Source organism: Prionailurus bengalensis, chromosome C1, assembly GCF_016509475.1.
Source record: "Prionailurus bengalensis isolate Pbe53 chromosome C1, Fcat_Pben_1.1_paternal_pri, whole genome shotgun sequence".
Classification (NCBI taxonomy): domain Eukaryota; kingdom Metazoa; phylum Chordata; class Mammalia; order Carnivora; family Felidae; genus Prionailurus; species Prionailurus bengalensis.
In genome coordinates this window covers 17,635,772-17,659,053 of record NC_057345.1, presented here as the reverse complement: position 1 = coordinate 17,659,053, position 23,282 = coordinate 17,635,772, and the positions used below count along the sequence as shown (strand labels likewise).

Here is a 23,282-nt window from a genome sequence, read left to right as displayed (position 1 = left end):
CAATTTCTTTGCCCCAGGGCCTTTGCATATGGTTTGCTCTCTGGAAAGCTTTTCTTGTGTCCTCTTTACCTGGATAAATCTTACTCATTCTCAAGGTATGAAATCAAAGGATGTTTCATGCTCACGCGCACTCTGTCTCTCTCATTGACTGGCTGCATTTGAGTCCGGGAGGTCGTGATGAAAGAGTTAATACGTGCAAAGAACTCAGACCTGAGCATGGCAAATAGTAATGCTTCATCTTATTACTTTCCACTCGGAACTGGAAGGGTATTCGTGCTAAAGGTAGTAATTATGCAACTATTTATGTGATTATTAATGTCTTCCTACAGCTCCCAGACTCCAAACCCCTTGATTAATTTTTGTTCATCTTTATAGTCCTAGCCTCACTTCGCCATGGCAAGTAGAAGGCACTCAGAAAACGTAATGGATAAGGAACAGCAGGCCAGAAGAAAGAAAAACAAACTGGAAACAGGGTCAGCTGAGGGTGTCATTCCGCCGCACCCGAAGCCCCGCCCCAAAGGCAGGGGCACGCCCACCTGGCGGCTGGCGGTCACGTGAGACTCAGCCGAGGTCCGCGAGGGAAGCTGGGCCAAGATGGCGACGATGAGGAAGGTCCTGCCGCGGAGACTGATGGTTTTGGCGTCTCTCCGGGCTGTAAGTGCCCCGGCCCGCCGAGGGGTGGCCCTGCAGGCACCGTGACGGTCGGGTTCGGGGCCCTGGCCCGTGGCGGCTGCTCTTTGAGAGCCGAAGCCGGACAGCTCCTCAGGCCACCGTCGGGAGGAGGGTCTTGGAGTCATGGATCCTCTTTGTCCCGCCCAAGTCCCTTGAGGGGCACAGGGAAACTGAGGCCCGGAGATAGGGAACGATTTGCCCGGGTCAATGGAGATCTGGGCCTCTTCCCGGCGACCCTAGCACCTCGTCCCTCCGAGCTTCCGACCTTGCCAGGCTTCTCAGTAGCGAAAATCACGAATACCCTTCCAGTTCCGAGCGGAGAAAGCAAGACCCTCGCCCTCCCTCCGCCGGCATTGCCAGCTCTGGTTGCGCTTGGGGACGCTTGGAGAGCCATCCTAGCGTGCCAAGTAGGACTGGGATCGCGTAAGACTATTTGTGATTCCCTTGGAATCGTACTTTGGGCATATTCGAGCCTGATGTTCCTGCTCAGTGAGTGGAGGGAAAGTGTCGGAGACCTAGTTGAATAAGGGGTTGAATACATTGTTTTGGTTAGGGTTAGAGCTCTGGTGCCCAGTGGTTCTGCCCCTTTCTAAATTGAGTGACAATTATTTACTCTCTAAACCTCCGTTTTCTCGTCTATAACTTGGGTAAACATTACCTCAGGGTTCTTTGGAGTGGAAGGAAAATGTAGGTAAAGCATTTGACATTGTTTTAGGTCATAGTAAGGGATAAGTCAGTTGTGTTATTTTTGCCTTAGATTGTTTAGGAAGAGTTAGAAGAGTAAGGTGGGGAAATTACACTGTCTTGGCAGTGGGCCCCTGGGAAAACCACTCTAATGTCTGCTAGGCCACCCATCCCTACCAATTATTAATGCGTAGAGATGGTACTTCCAACTTGAAAAATAAAATTAGGGGCGCCTGGGTGGCGCAGTCGGTTAAGCGTCCGACTTCAGCCAGGTCACGATCTCGCGGTCCGGGAGTTCGAGCCCCGCGTGGGGCTCTGGGCTGATGGCTGGGAGCCTGGAGCCTGTTTCCGATTCTGTGTCTCCCTCTCTCTCTGCCCCTCCCCCGTTCATGCTCTGTCTCTCTCTGTCCCAAAAATAAATAAAACGTTGAAAAAAAAAATTTTTTTTTTAAGAAAAATAAAATTAAATGAGATGGTGGGTATCAACGTGCTGTGAAAAAAAAACTCCTGGTGTGATGACGTGGTGGTAATAGGCCCTTCGTGGGGTTACTAGCATAGGGTTGATAGCAGAAGCAGATGGTTCAAGGTCAGACTTCTTCACTTGCTAGCTGTGTGATTTTGGCTAATCTTTCTGAGGCTGCTTCTTCCTGTACGGAGTTGAGATGATGATAGTCCCAGCCATGGAGGTACTCAATGCGGTACTGATCCTGAAGTTAGCGTTGGACTTTAGTTGTTATTAACTGTTGGTATCGGTATGCTGTAGCTCGGGAGGCTTGGCCCAGGACTTCTGTGGTTAGAGGAGATCATCTCTGGGTAGAGCTGTACAGAGGGAATGAACTGGGTGATTAACCAAGACAAGTAGAAGACTGGCGGGGTGGGGGACAGAAAAGTGGCAAAGAGGCAATGTGGCCTAGGGGTTAAGAGCAAGCGTTGTACGTCTACATTGCCAGGGTCAGATATCGATCAGTGGGTCAGCTAACCATATGACCTTGGGAGAGTTATTTAATCTCTGGGCTTCACCTTTTTCACAGGAAAAAGGAGACTGTAATAGGCCGACCTAATGAGGTTGAGAGGATGGTATGGGTTAATGTGTAAAAGGCGCTGATGAGTGCCTGGCAAATATTAAATGCTTAATAAATGTGAATTATTATTTTATTATGTGAAGAGTTGTTATGGGGAAGGAAGTGGAATTGAGTCTGTTCTTTTCTAGTAAAAGGACATTGGAAGCGGGTCTTGCGTGCTTTCAACAACATCCAGCAGTTATTTGTCAAACCCGTATATGTCCCAGGGCCTTGGAAATACGGCAATGGATAAAGCCAAGTCCCTGCCTCATGCAGCTTACATTCCAATGGGATCAATTTAGGGCAATGGACTAGCATAGGCTGAACATCCCTGTGGTAGTGGCATTCAACTTGCAGAGACCTTCCAACCTAGCCTGTTGACTTCATGAAATTCAATGGCTCATCGCCTTAGTCTCTGACTAAAAGCAAGGCCAGTTCGGGGCGCCTGGGTGGCGCAATCGGTTAAGCGTCCGACTTCAGCCAGACTTCAGCCAGGTCACGATCTCGCGGTCCGGGAGTTCGAGCCCCGTGTCAGGCTCTGGGCTGATGGCTCAGAGCCTGGAGCCTGTTTCTGATTCTGTGTCTCCCTCTCTCTCTGCCCCTCCCCCGTTCATGCTCTGTTTCTCTCTGTCCCAAAAATAAATAAATGTTGAAAAAATAAATAAATAAATAAATAAAAGCAAGGCCAGTTCAGGTGAGTTGTTCAAGTTCTAGCTGATTCATAGCAGGGAATGTTTCCTTCCTTAAGGGTTTCAGGAGTTGGCGATCCTCAGCAGATTACCCAATGCACTTCTCTCCCGTGGCCTCATTGCAGTATGTTTATCCAGATTAATTATGGTAACACGAAGTTAATTTGAAGAGTTGTAGTATTAAGAAGAACAGAGGAGAGAGGCGCCTGGGTGGCTCAGTTGGTTGAGCGTCCGACTTCAGCCAGGTCATGATCTCGCGGTCCAGGAGTTCAAGCCCCGCGTCGGGCTCTGGGCTGATGGCTCGGAGCCTGGAGCCTGCTTCCAATTCTGAGTCTCCCTCCCTCTCTGCCCCTCCCCCATTCATGCTCTGTCTCTCTCTGTCTCAAAAATAAATAAACATTAAAAAAAAATTAAAAAAAAAAAAGAAGAAGAAGAACAGAGAAGAGAGGGGAGAAAAGCCTCCTATTACTTGGTGGTAAGGAGAGGAAGATTTGGGGCAGACTTTAAATGGAGGAGACTCAAGGACTTTTTTTAATGTGTTCAGCTGTTGGTGTCCTCTCCCTCAAGACCCTTCCTTGTCATCACCCAGCCTATGACTAACACAACAAGTCCTCCTCTATCCCCCAACCCCACGAAGTCTAAGACTAACTACTCCCCATACCTAGTAATTGCCCTCCTCTGGGGCAGCTATGCCCCTTCATGCATTTATTTGTTGTTTCAGTAACTTTTTAATCAGTGCCTGCTTTGTGTGCCAAGCGCAGTGCCAAACACAAGGGATGGAGTGGAGGTCGAGACTGAGCCTCATAGAGCTTATATTTCTACTGGGGGAAACATTGAGTGGGCATTATTTGCAGTGCTCTGAAGGAATCACTGTTTTGATACGGAAAATGATGAGGGTGAGGGGATTGGCAGCTTTACAAAGAGTGGTCAGAAATGGCTCATCTGGCTGAAAGGTGAGAAGGAGCCAGATGTGGACGAGCATTCTGGGCAGAGGGAACAGTAACCCTCGAGGCCCTGCTGTGGGAGGAAGGCCATTGGGACTGCAGTGTAGTTACCCCACTGGGGAAGGTGGGACAGTAGAAACAAGTAATGAGTTCACTGGGATTAGCAGGAGCCAAATGATAACCTTCTAGCCCACGGTGAGCGGGGTCAGGGGATGAGTCAAATTTCTGGCTTAAGCAGTAGAATGTATGTGATGATTTTTACTGAGAAAGCGTGAAGTCAGATGGGGCTTCAGGAGAATTTAAACAGTTCTGTTTGGGGACTTCTGAGTTTAGGAGGGGCAAATAGGTTTGCGTAAGAAACAACCTAAATGCTCCGCTGACAGACCGTTGGAAACGGACTTTTACTAGGAGCATGAATCTCTTGCCCATTCCTCAGTGAAACATTTTTGTTCTTCTTATTCTCAATTCCAAAATGAACCAAATGTGAGAAATATTTACTGTTCAGTGAGAAATACTGCTTCTTGTCTCAGTGAAGGTGGATCCATTCTTTTAGCTCTGTCCCCCCGGGGACTTGGGACAATCTCTTCTGGTTACTTTTTGTTTCCTCTTTTAAACCAAAGGTCAGCACCTCTTCTGCGGATACTTTCCCAAAGCAAGTGAAAATTGTGGAAGTTGGTGCCCGAGACGGACTACAAAATGAAAAGGTAAAGATGGAAATCATCCAAAAGAGGTTTTTCTTTTTTTTTTAATTTTTTTTTTCAACGTTTATTTATTTTTGGGACAGAGAGAGACAGAGCATGAACGGGGGAGGGGCAGAGAGAGAGGGAGACTCAGAATCGGAAACAGGCTCCAGGCTCCGAGCCATCAGCCCAGAGCCTGACGCGGGGCTCGAACTCACAGACCGCGAGATCGTGACCTGGCTGAAGTCGGACACTTAACCGACTGCGCCACCCAGGCGCCCCTAAAAGAGGTTTTTCAAGCAGTAAGAGTTCCCTGTGGTGGGCACGGCCGGGACGGACAGAGCTATGCAAGACACGATTGTCCCAGCCAAAGTCCAGGAGGCCGGGCGGGCACCTGTGACGGTAAAGCAATCTAAATTGGTGGAGCGACAGGTGTGGTGTCCCCAGGGGGAACATCTCAAGGCCCAGTGGGGCAGACCACAGGAGAGTAGAGTGAAGGTGAGAGCATGCCTTTTATCCAGCAATTCCACGCAAGGGGACTTATTCAAAGGAAGTCATGAAGGCCACATGCAAAGATTTAGCCTTAGACATGTTCCTTCCAACCCCCTTGTAACAACAGGACAGTTGGAAACCACCTAAATGCTCAGTGTGGGGAATGTTAGATCAAGTACTTAAATGACTTCATAAAATGGATTATGAAGTTGTTACTAACATAGGTGTATATTAAGTGACTCAAACTGATGATAAGATAATATGTATATTCTTTAATCTTACACTTTTACGTAAGAACCAAAAAAGTTTATATGTGTGTGGGAACATCTACCTAGAAAAGAGTCTAGAACTGTCCTGTCCAGTACAACTTTCTGTGAAGATGGAAACGTCGTAGATGTGAGCTGTGCTGGACATGTGGCTGTCGAGCACTTGAAATGTGTGCTGTGGTGGCTCAGTCAGTTAAGCGTCCGAGTTTGGCTCAGGTCATGATCTCATGGTTTGTGAGTTCACGACCCGCATCGGGCTGTCTGCTGTCAGCACAGAGCTTGCTTCAGATCCTCTGTCCCCCTCTCTCTTGGCCCCTCCCTTGCTCACACATGTGCCCCCACTCTCTCAAAAATAAGTAAACATTGAAAAGAAAGAAAGCAAGAAAGAGAGAGAGAGAGGAAGAAAAAGAAAAGAAAGAAAGAAAGAAAGAAAGAAAGAAAGAAAGAAAGAAAGAAAAAAAAGAAAAAAGAAAAGAAAGAAAAAACAAAAGTGACTAGTGTGACTGGAGAACTGAAAGTTTGTTTTTATGTAACTTGAATTAATGTCAATTTAAATAATCACATATAGCTAGTGTTTAATGTATTAGATTACATGGATCTAGAAAGCTACATTATCAGGGTGTTACCGTTGTTATCTCTGGGAGATTTTAAGGATGGTTTTCTTCTGGTTTTGGCATGTTTTTTGAAATAATCATGTATTATTTTTTCAATCAGAAATGTCTTTTTTTCCTTCTTTCTTCCTTTCCTTTCTTTCTTTCTCTTTCTTTCTTCTTTTTGAAAAGCCAAGTTTTAATAGTGAGAGCTCATTTCTGACAATAAACTGTAAGCTCTGTGAGGGCAGAATCGTTTCTGCTCTGCTCACTGCTGTCTCCCTAGCACCTAGCACAATCCCCGGAACGTGGAGGGCTCTTAAAAATTATGGAATGAAGTAAGGTAAAGCAATGGGAGAGAAATTAGGGGGTTGGGGTGGACGGGCCTGGTGAGAAGGACTGAGTTCTTGGATTTTTTACCTAAACCTGTAAGTACTAGGGAGCCACAGAAGGCTTTTGAGCAGGAGAGTGGAACAATAGAGACTGTTTTAGAAGGATTCCATGTGGGATGAATTGGTAGAGTGAGACCATGCCGTAAAATACATGGGACAATGATAGTGGGTTTGGAAAGGGGGAGCCATAGAACCTAGTGGAGCCACTGGGCGTGGTGGGGGAGGGAAAGAAAGAAGCAGCAGGCTGACCATGTGAGGATGAGGCCCTGAGCCAGTTGGCAGGTGGGAAAGGAGGCAGTGTGATACTTTAGGGGCCCCATCTCCTAGGACCCAGAGAGTTAGTCATCTCTGCCCTTTCGAGCCATCGCACATTGATCTCAATTTGTTTATGATGGGTTCATAAATTAACAGTTAAGAAAAAGCCTTTAAGGCAGAAAAATGATCATTTCCATGTAAATATTTACACCTTTTCAGGCGAGAAGTTGCCTCCACTGCAAAATGCTATCTGTAGAACTTGAAGATGTACCCCACCTACTGGCAAGGATTACGTGTGAATTCATTCATGCTTAGAAGTTGAGATAGTGAAGTGCGTGCTTTAAGCAGAGCTTTGAACTAACGGGCACTGCATTTTGAGACCACTGTATTCCCAGCTTTGCTAACCTGTCTTTTCTGGTGTTTCTGTCTCCTCTACAGAATATTGTGCCTACTCCTACAAAAATCAAGCTGATAGACATGCTTTCTGAAGCAGGACTCCCTGTTATAGAAGCCACCAGCTTTGTGTCCCCCAAGTGGGTTCCCCAGGTGAGCCCCAGCCCTCAGTAACAGGCATTTCTCAGATGAAAGAGGTGTGAAGTTTTGCATTTGCCCTGAAAGTAGGTAGAGGTTGGGAACAGAGGTCTCCTGATCTCTGGCTTGGTCTCAGGTGACTTCTAGTAGCATGGGGCAGCACAGGAACATAAGGAGGAGGCTTGCCCCTTCCTGGCATGGGGATCTTGGTGAGGTCTTCCCTTCTCCAGGTTGAGGGTGACCTCTCAGGTCTCTTCTGGCTCTGGAAGTCGAGAATCTCTAGACCTGTCTAGAGATGTGGTGTCTGTGTTTGTAAAAGGGAAAGACAACTGCTGCTTCACAGAAACAGTCAAGTGGGAAGAAAGATCCTGTTTACCTGAGTAGTAAATAACACAGAGTATGTTCTCATTAAATGGCTGGTAGCGTCATTGCTGCTTTTCCTGCTTATGTAAAGCTGACAGTATTAGCCATATGGAGAAATTGGGGGAATTACCTGCACCGAGGAGCCTTCTGGCCCACCAGTGCAAAACACATAGTAAAGCCCTGGGAAGACGCGGCTCTGCAAAAGGACTTCTTTTCCAGGGGTTCTGGACAACAAAGATCTTGTGATAAAAACGCTTTCTGTACCTGAGCTCTCTGCCTGCCTTTGGCAGTGACCTGGCATTGTCTCCTTTGGCTCCCAGATGGCTGACAATGCTGAAGTCTTGAAGGGCATCCAGAAATTTCCTGGCATCAACTACCCAGTCCTGACCCCGAATATCAAAGGCTTCCAGGCAGCGGTAAGAGACTAGCTTGATGGCGGGGGCCTCTGAAATGAGATAGACCGCATCGGTCCCTGTCTTGTCCCTGAGCCCCAGTTCCTGTTGTGGGATGTCTGTCTGAAGGGCTTTCTCCAGTAACGATGAGCACTGTCAGACAGACCGGGCCCTGCCACCCCCAGCTCTCTGATCTTGACCGGCTACTTAATCTCTCTGAGCCTCAGGTTCGGCCTGTAAAATAGGGCTAATCATAGTTACCTGATGCTGGGAGGATTTCAGAGGATAGAATGCACCTATATTGCTTAGCAAAAGCCTGGTAGAAGGTAAGTGCTTAATAAATGTTAGCTCTTGTTAATACACGTTTCCTCTTTAGAGAAAGGGAATCGTGCTCCCCACAGTGGTTGCTCGTATCTGCTAACTTTCTTACAAGTTAGGACAAAAGCATCATTGGGGATGTTGATTCTGAATTTAGGCAGAAAACTGTCCTTCAGGGTGATTTGCAGGGTGGTGATGGCAGTGATAGTGTTGGCCTTTGGGGGAAGGCCACGGGTGGTGGTGGGGGTTTTTTTTAAGCTTTTAATTCTCTATTTTTGAGAGAGAGAGAGAGTGCAAGCAGGGGAGAAGCAGAGAGAAGGACAGAATCTCAAGTAGGCTCCGTGTTGCCAGCGCAGAGTCTGATACGGGGCTCGAACTCACAAAACTGCGAGATCATGACATGAGCCGAAATCAAGAGGCAGAAGCTTAACCAACTGAGCCACCCAGGCACCCCAGATGGTGGTGTCTTTTTAAATGAAGATCTAATTCACAGTGTCAATTTCCTAGGGCTACCACAAGAGAATACCAAAAGCTAAGCAGCTTAAAACAGCAGAAATGTATTCTCCACAGCTCTGGAGGCCAAAAGTGTGAAATCAAGGTGTTAATAGGGTTGGTTCTTTCTGAGGACTGGGAGGACAACTCTGTTCTCTCTGCCTCCGTCTTCACCGGCCATTTCCTCTGTGGCCTCCATCTTAGAAGGACACCAGTCCTATTGAAGTAGGGACCGGTATGACTTCATTTTAACTGATAACTTTTGTTTTTAATTTTTTTTAATGTTTGTTTATTTTTGAAGGAGAGAGAGACAGAGTGTGGGGGGGGGGCGGGGGGAGACAGAGAGAGAGGGAGACACAGAATGCGAAGCAGGCTCCAGGCTCTGAGCTGTCAGCACAGAGCAGGACACGGGGCTCGAACCCCCAAACCGCGAGATCATGACCTGAACTGAAGTCGGGCGCTCAACCGACTGAGCCACCCAGGCGCCCCTTAACTGATTACTTATACACCCACCCTTTTCCCAAATAAAACCATGTTCTGGGGTAGTAGGGATTAGGACTTCTATAAATCTTTTGTGGGGGGACACAATTCAACCCATAATATTCATATATTATAAAATTTGCCATAAGACCAGAGTGTTTGCCACGCTGGTGTTCCTCGAAGGGAAAAAGGCTGAAAGGAGCTCACCCGGCTCTTGGCAGGTTGCTGCTGGAGCCAAGGAAGTGAGCATCTTTGGAGCTGCCTCGGAGCAGTTCACTAAGAAGAACACCAACTGCTCCATTGATGAGAGTTTACAGCGCTCTGATGAAATCTTGAGGGCGGCTCGGGCCGCTGGTATCCCTGTGCGCGGGTGAGTGAGACCACATCAGTGCCTTTCCCTCGGCACCATTCTGGAATGGGGCCAGCCTCTGACTCCACACCCTCCTCCCCACAAACTCCTTATCCTGGGTGCAGGCAGCCCACACTCCACACCTAGCCATCTTTCCTCAAGTAGATGTGGTCAGAAGAAATCCTGGCAAGTGCTTTCTCCAAACCTGGTTTTGTGGGCAGGTCACCAGAGGAATCCATCAGGACAGGACACTAACTGGGGTTTGCGGAGGCCAGATTAATCCTGGCTCCACCACCCTCTCCTCTCACATGTCGGAAGAATCCCCTCGGCCTCTAGGTCTCCAACCTCATATGTATTTTTTTAAGTTTATTTATTTTGAGAGAGAGAGCATGTGTGCGCACACAAGTAGGGGAGGGGCAGAGAGCAGGAAAGAGACAATCCTAGGCAGGCTCCTCACCATTAATGCAGAGCCCGACGTGGGGCTTGAACTCATGAACCATGAGATCATGACCTGTGCTGAAGTTGGACGTTTAACCAGCTGAGCCACCCAGGCATCCCTCCAATATCGCATCTTTTTTTTTTTTAATGTTTGTTTATTTTTGAGAGAGACACAGAGTGTGAGCGGGGAGGGGCAGAGAGAGAGGGAGACACAGACACTGAAGCAGGCTCCACGCTCTGAGCTGTCAGCACAGAACTGTGCTGTGAGATCATGACCTGAGCTGGTCAGACGCTTAAACTGACTGAGCCACCCAGGCGCCCCAACATCACATCTTTAACGGCAGGAGTGCCAGGCACTGTCCATGTGTTATCTAACTGACCTCACAGTCACTCAGCAAGGAAGATTGTCCCTATTTCCACATGACAAAACTGGCTCAGGAAGGCTGGGGAGTGCTATGAGGTCACATAACTGTCCACACTGCAGCCAGAGTGTTCTTTTTTTTTTTTTTTTTTTTAATTTTTTTTCAACGTTTATTTATTTTTGGGACAGAGAGAGACAGAGCATGAACGGGGGAGGGGCAGAGAGAGAGGGAGACACAGAATCGGAAACAGGCTCCAGGCTCCGAGCCATCAGCCCAGAGCCCGACGCGGGGCTCGAACTCCCGGGCCGCGAGATCGTGACCTGGCTGAAGTCGGACGCTTCACCGACTGCGCCACCCAGGCGCCCCCAGAGTGTTCTTTCAGAAGCGATCACTTCACTCCCTGGTTAAAACCTTTCAGTGACTCCCAACCCTGGACTTCTCAGCAGGCTTACAGGACCCTGTCTCTCCCTGCAACGTCATTGTTCACTTCCCCGTCCAGCCCTACTTCCTCTGTACGCTGCATTTCAGTCCAACTGCGGCTTCTTTCCTTGTGTCACATGCTCCCACTGTCTGGCCTCTGGCCCTTTCCATGTGCTTTCCATAGACTGAACTCTCTTGCTCCTACGTCCTAACTCCTGCTCACCCTTCACATCCCCTCTGGGAAGCCATTTCCTCCAGGAAACTTTCTCTGTCCCCCCTACTGGAGTTAGTGCCCCTCACCCAGGCTCCCATGGCCCCCCAGACATCCTCTGACATAACATTTGGCTGCGTGTTAGCTTCTCCCCGCCTCCCACCCCCGCTAGACTGTGCTCCCCGTGAGGGCAGAGCCCACATCCTGAAGTCCCTGGTGGGCTCCCTCCCACAGCCCAGGGCCAGCGCTCGGGGGTGCTCAGGAAGGAAAGGGTGGATGGGTGGATGGGTGGATGGGGAAGCAGGGCCTCGTGGGGTTTGCCTGACTCCAAGCTTGTGCTCTTTCCCCAGCATATCTTGTCTCTTCGCCTTGCTTGGCAGTGATTGGAGAACAAGGCAGGCAATGGAATTGGGAAAATGCACTGAGATCTTTGAGGCAGAAACTGTTTATCCAGCAAACATTTGTTATGCCTCTAACATGCAGAAAAGTGTGCTAGACTCTAAGGTTTTAGTGGAGCCTTAGCTCCAACAGGGCAGGTGGGAACGGAAGCCCACCAAGGTCCAGAGGCCCAGCCTCCTTCCCACAGCTTGCAAGTCGCCATGATCAGGCCTGTGCCCACCTCTCCAGCCACAGGCTGCCCTTTGCCCCTTGCTCTGTGAGCCCTGGCTGTTTTGTCCTTTGTTCTGTGGCTTGAACACCCCCATTCCTCCATCTTGGGGCCTCCACACCGCTCTTCTCTCTGTCTGGAATGCTCTTCCAGCAGCTCTCCTGCCCCACCCCCAGCTCCCACATCACGGGCCCCAGAGGTCTGCCCCCCCCCCTTCCCCCGGGCCACCCAGGCTGCCATGGACCGCCTGTAGCTGCTCCTGTCACTTTCCCCGTTCTTCCCCTCACAGCAGTCACTCAGAGATGATCGCATCCACCCCTTGGGTTGCCCTTTTATTGGCTCTCTCCCTAACTGGAAACAAACTCCGTGAGGGTAGGGACCTTGGCGTCTTGCTCACCACATGACCCAGGGCCTGGCACTTAGTGGGCAACTCAGTAGATACCAGTTGAGTAAATGAGTGTATGAATCCTCGAGCAGCTCACCGGAGCAGCTGATCCTCGGCCTTCAGGCCAGCCCAGCCCTTCTGTTCCTACTTGGGTTTCATCTGTGCTTGGCCCCCACCTGTGAGTAGGGGCCGCATACCCTGTGGCTCCGGGGCCTGTCATACTGCCCTCTCCCGGCTTCTCCCGCCTGTTCTCTGGCTTCTCTCCTCAGGCCTAAGCAGCCCCAGCTTCCTGAACAGCGCCTTTTAGTCCCCTCCCTGCATTGGCTCTCCACTGCCCCCTCCTGGCGTGACACGGCATGACCATTCTGACTCCACATCCTTGAATTCGCCTTTCACCCAGACCTGCCCCACTTCAGGGATGTATGTGAAACAGCAACCCTCGACCCTGCGTCAGCTCTGCTGGCCAAGGAGCTGAGGGGAACTGACACCATACCTCCCCTGTCCTCCCACAGGTATGTCTCCTGTGTGCTTGGATGCCCCTATGAAGGGAAGATCTCCCCGGCTAAAGTAGCTGAGGTGTGTGTGTGTATCGGGGCGGGGGTTTTCTGAGGGTCATCTCCCTTGCCTGCCCCTGGGGTTCTCCTCACCACCCTTTCCTGGTGGGTCACTGATGTCCTTCATTCACCCAGCTCCTTCCTTCATTCCCCCTGGGAGCACGGCCCAGCACTTGCTCCTGGAGGCCCGCCTCCCGGTGCAGCTGGGATTCTCTCAAGCCCCCACCTTCTGCCCCAGTCTGGTCAGTGGACTGGTGATAATTGAGGTGATCTGTGGAGAGGCTCCTCCCCCGGGGTGCCTGCGGTTCCTTGCAGCGGTTGGGGAGGCCGCGTCCCTGGCGTCCTCTGAGCAGTAACCAAGTCAGCACTGAGAAGAGCACGTGTGGGAACTGAGTCTGAGCCACCCAAGAGCTTACGCCCCTTGGCCCTCAAAGTCACCCCGAAAATTTGGTCGTGTTAGTGTTACTCCATTTTTCAGGCGAGGAAACGAAGACTAAACGACTTGCCGCACAGTCTCAGCCCCACCTGCTGTGCCCCCACTCCCGTGGGGAGCGTCGGGCGCAGGTGCCTGCTGAGGGTGGCGGCTGCACGCCGCGTCTCGGCCGCCGGTCCCGCCAGTCCTCACCGCAGCCCACAAAGGCTCGTCGCCGTTTCTCAGAAGCAGAAATGGAAGCTCCGAGAGGGTCAGCCTTTCGCCGGCGCCCTCAGCCAGGGAGCGGGCAAACTGGGACAGCCACCAGTGTCCGTCACGCCAGAGCCTGCTCCTTCGCTGCGGCCTCCGTCCCCACGGGTCGTCCTCGGCCTGCTGCTCGGGCGGCGGGGGCTCGCCCTTCCATCCCCCTGGCGCACCTCGGCCGAGCGTCCGCTGCGCCCCCTGCGTCCCCAGCCCTGTCATCCCCTCCGCCTTCTCTGCAGTGCAGGGTGGGGCAGCGTCTCAAGCGGGACACACGCTGCCCTGGATTTTCAGTGGTTTTAGGGATTTGCAAATGGGCTTCTAAAAGTTTAAACGGTTGTGTGCTTCTATTAACAGTATATAACTAGCACCTCAGACCCACGAGGTGACAGATCTTGCTGAGGATAAAGTTACATGACAGGAACCCATGGTCCTGGGTCCAGCGTTTGGCTGTGGCACAGGGTGTGGAGGTCGGAAGTGAAGGACCGAAGTCTGAGGCACGGCGGGGAGGAAGGCACAGGGTCACAGCCCCGGGGTTGCTCCAGCGGCTGGCCCTGCTCCCTCACGTCTCACCAACCTAATGAGGAGAAAGGTTATTGTCACTGCCATCCAGAAAGTCATCAGGGGCCTATGATGCGACAGGAATTTAGTGTTTCGGACGTGGAGATGTTCCGCATAGGCCAAGAATCCCTGCGTCTGAAGTCTTGGGCCCCGGACCTGGAGAATCCAGTGTCCTCCAAGTACTGCTTGCTTGCTTCTCCAGATCACCAAGAAGATGTACTCCATGGGCTGCTACGAGATCTCCCTGGGGGACACCATCGGCGTGGGCACCCCTGGGATCATGAAGGACATGCTGTCCGCTGTCATGTATGAGGTGCCCGTGGCTGCCCTGGCCGTCCACTGCCATGACACCTATGGCCAGGCCCTGGCCAACACCTTGATGGCCCTGCAGGTAAACAGGGCATGTCCTGGGAGAAAGACCTGTGTCCCTTCTCCTAAAGGGCATAGTGGCAGGCCAGCTAGGTTCATGTATTCTTTCAATAAGCTCTCACTGATTACCTGTGTGCCGGGCCCTTGCCCGGCCACCGTGGACACGACATGTGACCCTCGCCTAAAAGGGCCTTAGGGGAGACAGCCAAGGGAGTTTTGTGGTAGCCTTCATGCATTATGACAGCTCACAGGAAGAGAGGAAGCACAAGGCTGAGGAAGGCCTCCGTCCCAGCCAGGAAGGCCAGAGAGGATTTGCCAGAAGAGGCTTGAATGAGGCTCGGAGGCTGTGAAGAGGTGAGCAGTTGAAAAGGGAAGTGAAAAGCTGACTAGGCAGCCCTCCACTGTAAGGCTGAGGCGGGGTTCAGGGAGCACGCGTGCGCTGGCCCGGGGAGTGTGCACAGGGCTGCCGGGGAGCACACGAGGAGACCGGAAGTAGGGGTAGGCAAAGGTCACTCCGCTGGAGCCTTGCATGCTGTTCCCTGAAGATTGAACTGAGGCCTCAGGCTGGGTTTCCCTTGAGGTTTGCTTCTTGTGGGCTGGCCCAGAAGGATTCCCTGGACTGGCCAGCCCTAGAAGGAGAGTTCTGAGTGCCTGACTGCAAGCTACCTTGCCTTCACATTGGTCAAGGTCTGACCTATTTCTTTATGTTAGCTAAAGCAATCCTGGGCCATCTTTGGGTTGTTTTTTTTTTTTTTTTTCTTTGTTTCTCCTTTCTTTTTCTTCTTTTTTTTCTGTCTTATCTCCTAGAAGCTCACGTCTCTAAGCCACATGACTCTGTAACTTTCTGGGTCTGTTTTCTCCACTGTGGGTATCCAGGTTAAGGTCTGGGAGGTTTGAGGAGAGGGAAAGGGGCAAGTGGGCAGTACTGACTCAGGGCTGTGGGATAAGGCCTTCTGGGGCTAGAGGTCCAACCTGAAGTGAGAACAGCCTTGGGCAGGGAAGGAGGGGTGGATAAATGAATCACAGTAAACAACAGGGGTCTGAAATCTCAGCAGTGGGAGGTACTTCCTTTAGGTCTGTGTCCAGGAAGAGCATGAGGAGACCTTTCAGGGTGAGGAGTCCAGCATGAAAGGAACCAGGGATGATACCCCTGGTAGAGGAAACAGTGTCCACAAAAAAGATTCACACTGTTCCATGAACTAGGAGGAGGAACAGTAACAGAATTTTTAGCCAAAGGAAAGAATAACTCTCAGTGGAATTTCAGCCAGCAGTTGATTGGGAGGTTTGCAAAGACTGGCTTTGTAGGGCCCTGGTCCCCACAGTGACAGCCATGTTTCAACCCCTTGTGTTTCCAGATGGGAGTGAGTGTTGTGGATGCCTCTGTGGCCGGACTTGGAGGCTGTCCTTATGCACAGGGGGCATCAGGAAACTTGGCCACTGAGGACCTTGTCTACATGCTGTCTGGCTTGGGCATTCACACGGTAAGCACGCCTGCCCCCTGGTGGCGACAACCCTGAACGGACTAGAGCTCTCCCTGAAGCCAGAGGACAGAAGCTGATAGTTTTTAGGTTTTTTTTTTGTTTTTCTTTTTGGGTTTTTTTTTTGGGGGGGGGGGTGGTAGGGAGGGCAGTTAAGAGGGCAAGGCTTTCAGGGGGTTAGGGATGTTTTATTGTACTTTTTTTTCCAATATAAGATTTATTTTGAGAGAGAGTGCGCATGAGCAGGGGAGGGGCAGAGAGAGAGGGACAGAGAATCCCAAGCAGGCTCTGTGTTGTCAGCGTGGAGGCCAGTGTGGGACTTGAACCCACGAACCGTGAGATCACTACCTGAGCCAAAGCCAAGAGTCAGAAACTTAACCGACTGAGCCACCCAGGAACACCTATTGTATGTTTTTGAGGCAGCAGAGTGTGGTTGATGGAGGTCACAAGGCCAGGCTCTCAGTTGGACAGGTCAGTTGGAGGAGGCACCAAGGTGTAGGGAAGGGCCCTGAAAGGAGTCACATCCATTACCTGAGTCCTTTCCCCCCAAACCGTTGTTTCACTCCGGGCAGAATGAGGGCAGAGGTAGCCAGCCCTTCCCGGGGCTCCATCAGAGTCGGTTAAGAGCCCTCAGTGGTGGGTTGGAAGCAGTACCACGTCTGAGCTTTGGGACCAGATAGAACTCGGTTTAAAACCTACTCCTGTCACTCACGGGCTGTGTGACCTGACAATTGTTTCACCTCCCTGGGCCTAGGAAATGGTGATGATAACAGCACCTGTCTCCTAGGGCTGTTAGGATTCGATGGGAAAATGGGAGAATGTGCAGCCCAGGGCTGAGAGCATAGAATGCATCAGTGAATGAGAGCTACCGTGATGAACAGAGGTTTCCGGGGTGGCCCTTTGAGCTGGTGTTTTTGTCCTAGCTCTCCGCCTGTGGTCTTTATTACTTCAATATGGAGTTTTTGACCACTGCAGGCCAGGCCCGGTGCTGGGTGCTGGAGATGGGGTACCGAACAGGACTGACCAGATTCCTGCCCTGGTGGCAGCCCTAGAAACCATTTCCACATACAAGGAGAGTCACAGGGATAACCCCCGATGGCACAAGGATACAGTGGGCAGTCGGGGTCCCACCATAAGAGGAACAAGACCCGGTCTGTCTTCACCTTTACTTTCTCAATATCAGCTTTCTGTCCAGTCTGTTTCCCTGGGTGTTGAAGGCAGGTCATGACTTAGTGCATCGTCTCACTTGTTTCTCCAAGGGTGTGAACCTCCAGAAGCTCCTGGAAGCTGGGGCCTTTATCTGCCAAGCCTTGAACAGAAAAACCTGCTCCAAAGTGGCTCAGGCTACCTGTAAACTCTGAGCCATTTTGCTGCCTCAAGCGCTGGGGACAATGTGGGAAAGAGGGGCACACGTGAATGATTCCGGACAGGGCACATGGAAATGGGAATGAAATTCACAGGAGCAGGCACCTCCCGGGGGGTCTGCACATAGGGCTCCGGCCGGAGGGCAGGAGCTGCTTGGCCTCAGGCCTCCTTGCCAGACCCAGGTGTGAGTGAGAAGCCTTAGGGGCTGTAGGTCTCCCTGCCCCATGAACCCCCCCCCCCCCCAGGAGCTGAATGCCTGGGGTCCCCTGGAACCCATTCCCTGGTGCTCCGGCCTCATCTCTGGGTGAAATCTGTCAGCTAGCTACACTACACAGCTTGACCCTGCCATGGCCCTGGGGCCATCGCTGACTCTGTAGAGCAAAGGGGCGTGGAGTTTTTCCCCAAGCCGGCAGAGGGGGCCAGGGCTGAGCTTCTCTGGTGGCCACTGCCAACTCTGGCATCTCTGGAAAATCTCCACTCTGAGCATGATTTTCGAAAAGCGCTTATGTAATTAAAGGTTTAATGACACGAAGCATTCAGGTATTCCGTTGTGCAGATGTGTGTACGAATGGGGGAGACTGGTGGGGAATAAACCACCGTTACAACATGGCATCCTGAGAGGAAAATGGACACTTTGAGCTGGTTTACTGGCCTCTGGGTTTCCTCCGTTTCCCCACCCGGGCCCCAAATTCATAATGACTGGAAATCAGTGGCTTTGGGCTCGTTCAGGTCTGGCCAGAAACCCGCGGAGAGGTGGTTTCTGAGGCTCTTGGCCCTGAGAGCCGGGAGGCGCGGGTCCGGGCGCCTTGGGCTCCAGCTCCGGCGCTACCGTCGTCAGTCGTCCTTGCTGGACTCCAGGCCCAGGGCATTCCGGGCTGGGCACGGCTTGTTTGCTCGGGTCGTCAGGACTTCTACGCACAGTGCCCCAGCCCTGCCCCTACTTTCAGCAGAAGCACGACACCGTCTCCTAGCCCACTGTGGCAGGCACAGTGCGGACGGACCGTCCCCAGTGGTCCGTGCAGGTGCTGAGTGCAGCGAGCACTGCGGCGTCCGCCCGAGCTTCCGCTTGCCCTCCAGCTCTCTGGGTGGTTCTCGAACCAGACTTCCCAGAGCCCGCGGCCTCTGGGCGGCCGCCCCTTAGGGCCTGGGCTGCACGCCGTCGCTGGTTTCCCGCTAGGCTGGCTCGGAAGAACAGGCGTGGCACGTGCAGAGAGGCTGGCGAACGGGCGGTGAGCGGGGTGGGGGTGGTGGGAAGGGGGGGTGCCCCGCCTTCGGCCTGTGGCTCCCGCCACGGAACAGCCGCCGGGCACCCGGAGCCGAGCTCCCCGGGCCAGGCCGCGCCTCCCCTCCGCCTTCCGACACCAGACCGGACCGCGTCGCGCAGGCGCCTAGATGTCGCGGCGCCCCTGGGCCTCCCGGCGCCCCGTAGTGCGCACTCCCCGGTGACACGTTTCCTTGGGGGCGTGGAGGGGGCGGGACCAGGTGGGCCGTCTGCTCTTAAAGGGACCCGGGCGCCGAGCGCGGGAGGCGGCGCCGCTGGAAGCAGCGCGGGGCGCGAGGTTCCGAACAGGTTCGCAAGGCGAATGCCGGTGGGGGGGCGGGGGAGGGGAGGGCTAGAGGGCTCGCGAGGGGCCGGGTGGCCTGCGGGGAGCGAGGGTTGGTTTCAGGGGTCCGGGCCGCGTTCCGGGCAGAGCCCCGCTAGGGCGGGCTCGCCCGTGCCTGTGCCGCTCCCAGCTCCCGCCGCCTTGGCCGGGGCGGCCCGACTTCATTCATTCCCGACCCGGGAGCTCCGAGCTCGGCCCCCTCGGAGCCACGGCCCACATCCCAGCCCGACGCCCATCGCCTCCTCCCCTCCATTTTGCAGACTGGGAAAACCGAGGAGGCGACATCCGACCGAGGTCACTCCGTCGGTCCGGGGCGAGTTCGACCTCACCACCCTTCCTGCCTCCCGGGGCCCCTCCGCGACCACTTTTCGGGCTTCCGCGAGGCGGGGTGGGGGCGGGGGCGGTCTTGGCGTCGGGAGCAGAGTCCAGCGGGAAGCCATGGGGGGAAGGGTGAAGTGCGAGGTTGGCTGGCCGTGAACCTGGAGATCCGGATTCTAGGGCGGCTATAGTAGCTGTGTGTCCTCGGGCAAATTACTTGACCTCTCTGACCTTAGTATCCTTCTCGGTAAAGTGCCAGCACTAACACTTGCCTCATTAGGATGTTGGGGGAACACAGGGAGAAAAATGCAGAAGTGCCCGGTAGGAGCCCGCCACTCAGCAGGAGCGCAGTCAAGTGGGTGGGAGTGAATAAGCCCAGAGGGGGACTGAGGCAGCCAGGAGGAAGGCGGCTGCGGGCCAGGCCACACCGAATGAAAGGCCTCAGTGTCTGAGGTTCCCTACCCACTCCCCCTCTCTGCCCACAGAGTTTGTTCAGGGCGGAGGTGCACACCTGGCAGTGGAGTCGGGACCAGGGCCACGTCTACAGCACCCGGCTCGGTGCCGCCTAAAGTTGGGTGGCATCCTTAGCTCCAAGCGGGCAGTGACCCAGCTGGCCCTGGCATGCATTGGTAGAGGCTGAGCCAGCCTGACTGACCTGGGGCGGGTGGGGCCCACTCCGGGACTGTGGTGCTGCAGCCCCAGAGTCGGGCTCCAGTGGGCCTGGCAAAAGACCCCACCCTGTGGCCAGTTGGTATATTTCCTGCTTCCTCCCAGCTGACTCTTGTGGGAGTCAGGGGAGCTGCCTGGAGCGGGAGGTATTAATCACTGGGCCACTTTACACCTAGTGATGGCAGAGAGACTGGGAAGGCCTGAATTTGAGCAGACAGAACCTCTTCCTGGGCTCTTGGGAGTCCCAGTGCTGCTGGCTGTGTGTCCTTCGGGCCAGGACTGTCTAGTCCCCAGACACCTTGGGGGCCTTAGGTTTCTTCTTCTCAATCACCGGTAAATTGGGACCAGGATTGTGGTGCCCGTGCATCAGTCTCCCCACCTGTGCCACATTGTGGGCGTTTCAAATCACTCACGTACACCTTACACGATTGCATCATGTTTGTAGTTATAAACTCCATTTTCTAAAGATGGAAACTGAGGCAGAGAGGATAAGTGATTTCCAAGGCCTGAGGCCAGAAAGAGATGATGTCCAGACCCGGACCAGGGCTGATTCCAGATCCACCCTATTAGCTGAGACACACTACTGCCTCCCTCGGACGTTAGTCGGGGGCCCTGAGTGGGCCATCTCGACCACCTCTGACACTGTGTTCTGCGCCAGGTGCGATGGCAGAGAAGGTGCTGGTGACAGGCGGCGCTGGCTACATCGGCAGCCACACGGTGCTGGAACTGCTGGAGGCCGGCTATTTGCCTGTGGTCATTGACAATTTCCATAATGCCATCCGTGGTGAGCACAGGGTGGGGGGCTAGGGCTTTGGGCGGGGACGGAAGGAAAACCTTTTGTTCTACCTCCACCTACTAGGGGTGTGTGCGTGTGTGTGTGCGCGCATGTGTGTGCGTGCACGCGCGTGCACATCAGGCTAGTCCCTTGGGAACCCAGGACCCGTCTTCTCCTTTGACGGTCTCCATGTGTCCAACCAGGAAGGGGCTCCATGCCTGAGAGCCTACAGCGGGTTCAGGAGCTGACAGGCCGCTCTGTGGAGTTTGAGGAGATGGACATCTTGGACCAGGCAGCCCTACAGCGTCTCTTCAAGAAGGTCAGTGCTTGACAGGCAGGCAGGGGGCCCTGCCAAGGGCCAGGGCCTGTAAAGCCACCTCTGACCCTGGCTTTGCACCTGCAGCATCACTTTATGGCAGTCATCCACTTTGCGGGTCTCAAGGCGGTGGGAGAGTCCGTGCAGAAGCCTCTGGATTATTACAGAGTTAACCTGACAGGAACCATTCAGCTTCTGGAGGTGAGACGTGTGGCAAGAACACAGACACCGGGAGGCCCCGGCCAGGCAGGCCACGCCAGACATGGTAGATGAGGGCCTGGGGGGCAGAGTCAGGCAGGGCCCAAGCTGTACCACCTTGGACACGTGTCTCTTTTGACTTCTCCGCCTCAGTCTCCCCATCTATAAATGGGAGTGCCCGAACCTCAGCCCCTCTCTACCTGTAAAGGAGTAAGGGGGTGGGACTAAGTGCGGGGCAGAGGCCACTGACGCCTCTCCTCCGTGACCAGATCATGAGGGCCCACGGGGTGAAGAACCTGGTGTTCAGCAGCTCGGCTACCGTGTACGGGAATCCCCAGTACCTGCCCCTGGATGAGGCCCACCCCACAGGTGGCTGTACCAACCCCTATGGCAAGTCCAAGTTCTTCATCGAGGAAATGATCCGGGACCTGTGCCGGGCAGACAAGGTGAGGGTACCCCCTCCCCGCCCCAACACACACACACACACACACACACACGCACGCTTAACCCAGCCCTGGCTCCACTCATGGACTCAAGGTCTCCCGTGAACACCCCCAGCTAGGACTCTGGAAGCTGCAGCGATTTGCCCAAAGTCCCAGCACGGAGTGGATGGGCCTGACCCCCTGCTGCTTTCCGGGGATAGAGACTAGGCCTGGGGGCGGGGGAAGCAGCTAAAGAGCTCTGGATTGGGCTTGGGCACAGCATGCGCCTCCTTCCCCATCATCTGACCTGTGTCCCACAGACCTGGAACGCAGTGCTGCTGCGGTATTTCAACCCCATAGGCGCCCATGCCTCGGGCTGCATCGGTGAAGATCCCCAAGGCATCCCCAACAACCTCATGCCCTATGTCTCCCAGGTAAGGAAGAAGGGGAAGGTCAGGGGGGTGGCCATAGGATTGAAGGGTACGACTGGTGCCAAAGGCCTGGAAAGAGCTGACCTGACCTCCACCCCAGGTGGCAATTGGGCGACGGGAGGCACTGAATGTCTTTGGCAATGACTATGACACAGAGGATGGCACAGGTGAGCCCAGGACCAGGAGGATCCAGGAGGGGGAGCCAGGGGGAGAGGGAGGTCCGACAGAGGCTACACTTAACCCCCACACCCAACCACCTCCTCTGCAGGTGTCCGGGATTACATCCATGTCGTGGATCTGGCCAAGGGCCACATCGCGGCCTTGAGGAAGCTGAAGGAGCAGTGTGGCTGTCGGGTAGGGAGAAAAGGGAGAAGCGAATTTGGTGAGGGAGATGGGGTCCAGAGGGGTAGTTGGTCCACCCCCTCCATAACCCGTTCTCCTCTCCTGGGCAGATCTATAACCTGGGCACGGGCACGGGCTATTCGGTGCTACAGATGGTCCAGGCCATGGAAAAGGCTTCCGGGCAGAAGGTAGGCCGGAACGTCACAGTGAGCTGGGCCCTTCCCACTAGCCTCCCTGACGGGGATCCCAGCGCCGCCCGGTTCCACCACCTGCCTTAGTGCTGTTAGCGCAGGGTGCCTGAGCCTGGTCGGCAGCGGGGCGGGAGACGCCAGGGCCGGCTCAGCCAATCTCCCGCTGCCCCTTCTCTTGCAGATCCCATACAAGGTGGTGGCACGGCGGGAAGGCGACGTGGCTGCCTGTTATGCCAACCCCAGCCTGGCCCTCAAGGAGCTGGGCTGGACAGCAGCCTTAGGGCTGGACAGGATGTGTGAGTTTTAGCCCTAACCCCTGACCCTGGGTAGCTGGCCTGACCCCCGAGGCCAGGAAGGCAGGCCTGGCCAGGCCCCGGAGGCCTATGGGACGAGGACAGATCAGGGATGGTGGGGGCAGGGGCTCGACCGGCTCAGGGGCTGGGAAGGGGCTGACTGGGTCTGGGCATGCCCACCCTGGGCTGCCCGAGGTGGCGGGAACCCCGCATTCCGACGTGGACCCTGACCCCACACCTCCCCCCATCACAGGTGAGGATCTGTGGCGCTGGCAGAAGCAGAATCCTTCCGGCTTTGGGGCGCAGGCCTGAGACCGTCTCCTGCCACTCACCAGTGAAGGAAAGAAACACCTGCTTGTTCTCCAGCCTCCGGTGGGAACCCAGGGGCCTCAGCCTCCCCTACCTCAAACCCCAGACGGGCCTGCTCAGCCCACCAGGCCGGGGGCCAAGGGTTCCACTGACCAGGAGTTGGGGGTCTCTCTTTTCCACGAACCCATCAGGGCCACCAGAAGCAAATGTGGGAACGAGGGCCCTGACACAGGAACTAATTTATACTGCTCTGAAAGAGATTTCTAAAGTATTTAAAATAAAAGTTTTCTAACACTGGGGCAGATTCTTGCACATGATCACTCTCTACCCCTCGGACAGAA

The 23,282-nt window shown here is 53.9% G+C and overlaps 2 protein-coding genes across 5 annotated transcripts; both read left to right on the top strand.

The window, feature by feature from the left end:
• The first annotated feature begins 521 nt into the window (after positions 1-521).
• On the top strand, positions 522-17,608 carry HMGCL (3-hydroxy-3-methylglutaryl-CoA lyase). Its single transcript, XM_043578569.1, has 9 exons — positions 522-654; positions 4,671-4,754; positions 7,164-7,271; positions 7,940-8,035; positions 9,523-9,671; positions 12,586-12,649; positions 14,064-14,252; positions 15,586-15,711; positions 16,968-17,608. The coding sequence occupies exons 1-9, from the start codon at positions 595-597 to the stop codon at positions 17,067-17,069; spliced, it is 978 nt and encodes a 325-aa protein (XP_043434504.1). The 5' UTR covers positions 522-594; the 3' UTR covers positions 17,070-17,608.
• On the top strand, positions 15,600-23,240 carry GALE (UDP-galactose-4-epimerase). Of its 4 annotated transcripts, none has more exons than XM_043578568.1 (11): positions 15,600-15,711; positions 20,323-20,448; positions 20,643-20,758; positions 20,843-20,956; positions 21,223-21,399; positions 21,696-21,809; positions 21,907-21,973; positions 22,075-22,160; positions 22,259-22,336; positions 22,521-22,635; positions 22,886-23,240. In XM_043578568.1, exons 2-11 carry the CDS (start codon positions 20,328-20,330, stop codon positions 22,942-22,944), a joined length of 1,047 nt encoding a protein of 348 aa, XP_043434503.1. In that variant the 5' UTR covers positions 15,600-15,711; positions 20,323-20,327; the 3' UTR covers positions 22,945-23,240. The 4 variants fall into 4 exon arrangements, with proteins under 4 accessions (XP_043434503.1, XP_043434500.1, XP_043434501.1 ...); XM_043578565.1 differs by lacking the exon at positions 15,600-15,711 and adding an exon at positions 18,549-18,643; XM_043578566.1 differs by lacking the exon at positions 15,600-15,711 and adding an exon at positions 18,716-18,971.
• Positions 23,241-23,282: the final 42 nt, after the last annotated feature.

What these genes read in the sequence shown, in the direction of transcription:
- HMGCL (XM_043578569.1), top strand. Translation starts at nt 595, where the DNA reads ATGGCGACGATGAGGAAGGTCCTGCCGCGGAGACTGATGGTTTTGGCG. An exon ending in TTTTGGCGTCTCTCCGGGCT is followed by an intron (nt 655 to 4,670) that starts GTAAGTGCCCCG and finishes TTTAAACCAAAG; the next exon opens with GTCAGCACCTCTTCTGCGGA. An exon ending in CTGGCTTGGGCATTCACACG is followed by an intron (nt 15,712 to 16,967) that starts GTAAGCACGCCT and finishes TGTTTCTCCAAG; the next exon opens with GGTGTGAACCTCCAGAAGCT.
- GALE (XM_043578568.1), top strand. Translation starts at nt 20,328, where the DNA reads ATGGCAGAGAAGGTGCTGGTGACAGGCGGCGCTGGCTACATCGGCAGC. An exon ending in GAACCATTCAGCTTCTGGAG is followed by an intron (nt 20,957 to 21,222) that starts GTGAGACGTGTG and finishes CTCCGTGACCAG; the next exon opens with ATCATGAGGGCCCACGGGGT. An exon ending in TCATGCCCTATGTCTCCCAG is followed by an intron (nt 21,810 to 21,906) that starts GTAAGGAAGAAG and finishes CCTCCACCCCAG; the next exon opens with GTGGCAATTGGGCGACGGGA.